The sequence below is a fragment of the Olea europaea genome, chromosome 2 (assembly GCF_002742605.1).
Source record: "Olea europaea var. sylvestris chromosome 2, O_europaea_v1, whole genome shotgun sequence".
NCBI lineage: Eukaryota > Viridiplantae > Streptophyta > Magnoliopsida > Lamiales > Oleaceae > Olea > Olea europaea.
Window position 1 is genome coordinate 20,246,659 of NC_036238.1, and position 7,364 is coordinate 20,254,022.

General features: G+C 30.9%; 1 protein-coding gene across 1 annotated transcript; it reads right to left on the reverse strand.

Moving 5' to 3' along the window:
- Positions 1 to 3,815: 3,815 nt before the first annotated feature.
- On the reverse strand, positions 3,816 to 6,565 carry LOC111365819. Its single transcript, XM_022986335.1, has 6 exons — positions 6,176 to 6,565; positions 5,542 to 5,632; positions 4,885 to 5,057; positions 4,435 to 4,495; positions 4,291 to 4,346; positions 3,816 to 4,171 (listed from the first exon to the last, which is right to left on the reverse strand). Exons 1-5 carry the CDS (start codon positions 6,290 to 6,292, stop codon positions 4,330 to 4,332), a joined length of 459 nt encoding a protein of 152 aa, XP_022842103.1. The 5' UTR covers positions 6,293 to 6,565; the 3' UTR covers positions 3,816 to 4,171; positions 4,291 to 4,329.
- Between the last annotated feature and the right edge of the window lie 799 nt (positions 6,566 to 7,364).

Here is a 7,364-nt window from a genome sequence, read left to right on the forward strand (position 1 = left end):
AAAAAAAAAAAAAAAAGAAGAAGAAGAAAGAAAGAAATCATATAGGATTTCACTGGATTGAAGAATCTTTTGGTTCTTCATTGAATTGAATTTTTAATTTCACATTATTATTGATCTAGTAATAGTCCAATTGGTCATGTCAAACAACGAGACCAGTTTCTGGTTCAATATAAAATATAATTCAATTATTTAATTTTGGAAATGTAATTAAAGTTTATATACTCGTATAATATTCAATCAATAAACAAACTAATCAATGTTAACATGATATGAGTTATATGTTTTCCTTCTAGGATAAACATGAATTTAAAATGATATATTTTTCGGAGTATTTCCTACTTCGAGAGTACATTGTATTTTACTGTTGCTTCTTCAAGAGTTATATATCAATATTCTTTTGGAATATTGAAATCATAGTGCTTTGCTCTTCATGAACAACGATATATTATTATTTAAAATGTAAATTATAGAAGAATTTACTCTTTATATGTAAAAAACTAAATTTTAATTATATTATTCGAGAACAAGTAAAATATAACCAAAACATAAATAATAGTTTGCTATTTCATGAGCGACAAATTATTATTTAGAAAACATTAACTTTTTAGAAGTATATTTTCTACAATAATATAATATTTATAGAATTGTGTTTTTTCAGAAACAATATGTCAATATTTTTTTGGAATATTGAAAATTATAATTCATGCATTTTAGAAAGCAAATAATATTCTTTTGGAATATTAATTATAATATTGTGCTACTTCAGGAGCAACAACATTATGGATTTTCAATTTAAAGTTTATAAATGGGCATTTAAAAATGTCTAATCAGGCTAAAAATATTAATTACCATATAAACACGATATAATATAAAAATCAATTACCAAACAGATATGATAAGAATTTATATATAAAAATTAATTACCAAACGTGCTTTAGAAAAAAGAATCTTTATACATACAAGTTAACAAAATTGATTGAGTCTTTTATCAACATGCAAAGGATACCTAACATGTGAATTCCACATATACAGAAATTAAATGTAGAAATAAAGGTAAAACTAATATGTGACAGAATCAAAATGCTGAATAAATGGTAATGCATTAATTTACTTAATAAATAATGAATTAATATGCATACAAATGAAAAGCATAGAAAAATAGGTAACCTCGTTATGATACAAATGCACATCAAAAGAATTTACATATCACCAAATTAATTGTAGTACATATGACATATAATTATGCTTACGAAAATTATTACATTCTAAACAATTCACAATTTTGAAAGAACCGTGCTATTAACATGTTATAAACTATAGAAAAAAGCCAATAACATTGTGTACTTTTCTAAGAACCAAAACCTTATATTTATATAGAAGAATTAGACTTACAAGAGATACGATAGTCATAATGACTATGGTTACGAGGGCATAAAAGTTATTCATAATACTACTATATTTATTATAAAAAGTTATATCATCAATTTCCAAATATTTAATTGATATTGTTGTGCTTTAAGAGAATTAATAGTAGCTTTCTGAAAAATGAATTGGATGTGTTTGATAATTTTTATTTTCATAATTGCCTTAGATTTCAAAATCAGCATTTTAGGGTTTGGTAAACCGAGTGATTTATTAATGTGTCGCATCAATGTTTTCAAACTTGGACATGACCGATCGATTCAACCAAAATTCGGTCCAATCACAACTTGAAAATCATATATATAGAAATCGGTAGAAAACTAGAAAAACCATCCGGTTCGTCCGAAAACTGATGAACCGATCATGATTTCTCCGAGTTTCACAAATAATATTTCTATTAAAAAAATTTATAGTATAAAGAAAAGAATGCTTTAGTGCCATTTCCAGCCTCTTATTAGCCACTAAAGCTCTAATATCTTTGTGCTGAAGCCCTTGTACAAGATTTCAATCAAAATATCTAAAAATCAATCTTAAACAATCCAATTATTTAAATAGATACATACAAATTGTATGTGTAACAAAGAAGAGAAGTAGAAGATGAAGCAGTCGACAAAGGAGAGAAGTAAACAATGAGGCAGTCAGCAGATGAGAGAAGTAGAAGAACAAACGGGAATTAATTCATCCGGAACTTTTGTTGGCAAATTCATTCTAGGGTTTAGTTAATGGGCTATGGTATATTTTGGCCCATTTATTTCCCCACTTAACGTCTGTTTGGTCTCCATTAAAGCACTTTAATTTATTTTTTTCAACCCCTTTTTTGACGCAAGTGGGGTCCATTCTGTTGCCTTCCTGATTATTTGCAGTGTATCACGTTTTTTCAAACGGATTGTTGGTAACAATGGACGAAACCACCCTTCGATATCAAAACTAGATGACCAATTGAATTTGAGGGGAGTGGTTGCGAGGGCAGTTTTGTCATTTAGTATTGTGACCAATAGTTACCCTCCATTTGAATTCTACTGCACTCTCTGACTTATTAAAAAAATAAAAATAAAAAAAGGAGGTTGAACATCAATCTTGAGGGCCCCCATTGCCCCGCTGCACAGTCTGACTTTATGACACATGGGGCCGCACTAGTTTGAGAAATTGGCAAATAATGTGTTTTAATGGGGGCCAAACGGAAGGTTAATATTAAGTTGATCCATATATTAATAAAATGTTAAATATGAATTATAAAATGCTTTTTAAATCAATAGAATTTTTTAATATAATATATTAATCTATTTATTTTTTATTTTAACTCCGGGTCGATCCCAATTCGATCTCGATTCGATCGTTTCCCTTGATCCTTTAACTTTTCCGAATTGATGATTAGATCAATTTTCAAAACAATGATCTGCATACAATTATTTAAAGGTAATGATGTTCATTTATATCGTTATTATAATTAGTATTATTATAATTTTTATTTAACTTTATAATAAACAATAATATCATCAATTATTTTTTTTAAGACATCGTATTCTTTATAATTGTGTTAAACTAAAAAAAATAAATTAAGATCTATTAAATTACAATATTTATAAAATTACAAAATAAGATACATACTCCATATAATAGAAAAATATTTTAAAAAATAATAATTTATCTTTTATGCATATGCAATGATTTGGTTTCTCAATTTCTATTTAATATAATAACAAATAAATATCAAATAAATTTAAATCTTTAATGTGAATTACTGAGAAAGACGCTCTATTTTTGGAATATTAGTAAACCAAAAAAGATATGAAAGGAATTATTCTCAATTAATTTAGGTTATAATCGATACTTTTATAATAAAATAAGCACCAAACTAAAAACAGAAAGCACCATGATTTTTGTTAACTACACCACATTTTAATTATAAGATCCCCCTTTTTTTCTTCCCTAGGCTTTCCATCAAAGAGAAGGCATAAAACATCATATTCATCCAGAGACGGATCCGAGGGGGCTAGGCTGGACTGTAGTCCCCCACAATCAGGGCCAAGAAATTTTATTTAAGGTATTTTTTATTTTTATTTTGGTAAAAAATCAATTTTTTATGTGTAAATTTTTTTTTTTTTATGTAGTAGTCCGACTTGAAATTTTGTAGCCTGATATTGAATTCAGCCCTGAATCATCATTCATCCAATTAAGTTCTGATCAACAGCCCTTTTCTTTACAACCTTAGTAACAAGAATAATTGCCTACCTTTTAACTTTTCTTGTCACTGAGATGTCCCACTCTCTTTATCTTAAAGTTCTGTGTGGTGGAAAGAAAGGGACAACTCAAATATGTTCTCAGTGGGACACAACAAATATAAGGTAACAGTTAGTAATAAAACAAAACTACTGACTCATCGTTGGACATTCTTTACCAAATCACAATCCATTGAACCTAATACGAACATAACATAGAAAGTTCAAAGAGCTATAAGATCATATCTATTATGCAGTCGAAGGGCTAAAAGCAACAAGTTCATTATTCTTTACAGTTCCACACAACGAAAAACCCAGATACACTAGCTACAATTACATATAATAACTGGAATATTTAAACTCGACAGTCTCTTGCGCTCTACTGCTGGTAAGAACGGATTCTCGGACTCCAATAAACTAAAGAAAGAGCGGAATCGCAGAGTAACAAAAAGTGACGGTTTGTAACTATCACTTATCTTCCATATTAGAGAAACTAGAATAAATCCCTTCTGCCCTGCATTAATATTTTCCTGCAAATTAACATTTAAGAGCAATTTTCATCACGTCAACTACAAATATAAGATTCAGCATATATAGAATCAAAAAGACTAAAACTTTGGATTTCAAGAAGAAATTGAATGGTAAATACCCAATTATATGGCATATTCACATGCCATGGCAACGAACTTCAATAATAAAGAGATCCTGCCAAAAAGTAAAAAAGATGTTAAAACAAGAGAAGTCTAGCGACCATAATTGAGCCGTGTACCAGTCCAAAATCAGATAAACGCACCCTGCCACCAGTTCCCTCTAGAAGCACTGCCTGAGTCGTCGTCTTCCCCATCCTTACCGAACTGATAATAAATAAAAAGTATGTTAACGCGAAAATGTATCTAGCCTTACAATAAAAGAAAAAAAGGACAATAAAATTGAAGCGGTTTATTTCCAACCCTGTTTTTATCCTTTTTATTAGGATCATTGCAGCGAAATAATATTATGGCAAGAAAGTTGTAGTATTTGGTTATAGTAATGGAAGCTTGTAGAAGGTAAAAATGCCGATTTTTACTATTTCTTGTGAGATTCATAATCACTAAGAACAGCAAAATGAAGTTCTTCGTGAATCACCATATTTACACAAGAGAGACATATCAATATTAAGGTAATCATACGATAAATTTGAAAGAAATTAGTCAGATTTCTCCTAATATAGTGCTTATTTACATTCGGCATAAAGAGTACTCACAGTTGTTGGTCCTGGGTTCTGAGTATTCTGGGGACGAGAATAGACATCTTGACCACCGTAGTATATCGACGAGCTGTAGTGAAATGGTTGTGCTTTTTCCTCCTGATATCCCAAATTTGGGTCTTTGCCTGGTATGCTCTGCCTCTGGCCTTCACCACTCCGAGAATTATTGCCTGGAAAACAAGCATGAAGTTAGTCCAAATCGAAAATTATACTTTAAAAGAGAATGGGAGAAACACACACCAACAAGAGTAATGGTCACCAAATTTTCAAAAACTACGTCTAATTCCTTAAGCGGGTAGTGTTTCTTGCCCTGTTTTTACAAATTTTCCATAACAGCTTAGTTAAGGGGAAATTTTTGGATTTTCAAAAACCGAAATGGTTCATCGATGGTTTGTGGCCATGTAAATAGAGACACGACGACAAGAGAAAGTAAAAGCGGTGAAGGTTGCTTGCAGAATGGAGAAGTCATTCTTTAGTATAATAAGCTCGTTAAATTTTTGAGTTTCATCTCTAATTCAGTAATCCAATTCATCCAGTTCATAAATACAAAATGCAGTTCTAATACCTCTCAAACTGAACATAAATTTGACTATAAATCAAATATAAACAGCCTAACTCTCATTTGAATGGCCTCATTTAACATATACTACCAACCTATAATCTCTGTATTGGCACTCCGAACTGTATTTCCAGAGTCGTGCTTCTTCTCCGATTCCAGAGGACGCAAAGATGCTTCTCCCGAGACCTAAAACAGATTCACCTTGTAAGAATTAGACGAGATTCAATCTAAATCTATAAAACCCAAGAGGAGATAAGATTCAATTTTCACAAATAGATTGAATTTTCACATAAGAAGACAGCACAAGTAGAATCATTTTTCCTTAAACAGACTAAAACAAACCAGTAAGCATGAAAAATAATTAAAAACACATATGAGTTCTCAAAATAAGTGACTGTAAGTGTACATATTGATGTTAAACTCATTATTTCAATTAATCATTTATTGGGACAGAAGAAGATTACCTAAACACTTGCTAAAAGTCACACATACAATTTTAATTAATTCACAAAGCAGCCTTGGCAAGTATTGTTTGTTACTTAACAGAGTTCGTGAATTCATTTGCACAAAAAAAATCTTAAAATTGCCAATAATAATCTAAGTTATTATTATTTTTCTGAAAAGAAACATAAAAAATTCAGTAAAAATTGTACAATGCAGAAAACCCATTATCCGAAAATAAAATATCCGACAAAAAACCCCCTGAATATAAATTATTATCCTTCATACCAGAGTAGAAGGTGCGAAAATTGAGTCGAAAATCCCAGAAGTCGATGAAACAGAAGAATCCTTTGAGCCAAAAAGATCAGAAGTGAATGAAGAACCTGTTTGTTTCCCTCCCTCCATTTTCTCTATATTTTCTCTCACACTTGAATAATGAGTGTTGAATCAAAGAGAGGACCCCTATATATTCAGCGCCCACTGTCAAATAAACCGTAACCGCCAAGAATCTTTACCGAGAAAACAAACAGAAAAACTCAGATGAGAAAGCGAAATAAAACGAGAAAAGGGTGAGAAAAAGAAAACAGAGACACGTGAATGATAAATGAATGGCAAACAAACAGCAACGAGAGACGAAATTTTGGACTTTTGAATGGTTTTTCTCAACGTCCTCCAATACGTCTCTCAATATTTAAAAAAAAAAAAAAAAAAAAAAAAAAAAAAAGAAGTTGAACCCCAATCTTGAGACCCCGTCGCCCTGCGTCCGCTCCTAGAGTTTTGTGAGGGAGGTAAATCGCTGGATTTGCCCCAACAGACCAGGGAACAAGAGCTGTATGTACACTGCGCCTACAAGGAGTCCAATTCCATATCTCAAAAATTGAACCCCCACACTGCGGCTGCCAGCAAGGCGTGAGATAATTTCGCTCCTATCCTTTGCACCACTAACTTATGCCTCGAGGGGTAGTCTCTCAATATTTATATATACATATGTATGTGTCTTCTTGATTGACGATCTCCCTCTCTTTATACCATATACATACATGATACTTGTACCGATTTTGTGAAAATTGCACAATTCATCCCCAATATATTGCTATGTTAGGAAACTTGTCGTAAATTTTAAGTGAGAGTAAGAATTTATCTCAACCTTGAATTATAATTTAACAATCTATTTTAACAATATGATCACAAACACAAAATCATCTAAATCTCTATTAAGCTCCTGTTTGGAAGGGATTAAAATCAAAATTTTAATAAATTTTGGATTAAAGTTGATGAAATATGAGATTAAAAAGTTGTAAATTTCGTGATGTGATTAAAAATAAGAGCTTTGTCACATGTACACTCAGTCGTGCACCCTGGGTGACGTAATGCACAAATGAAATTCTGTAATTGATTGGTTAAAATTGTTTAATGTTATTTGTGCATTACGTCACCCAGTATGTACACTTAAAAATGTACAAGTAAAATAATTTAA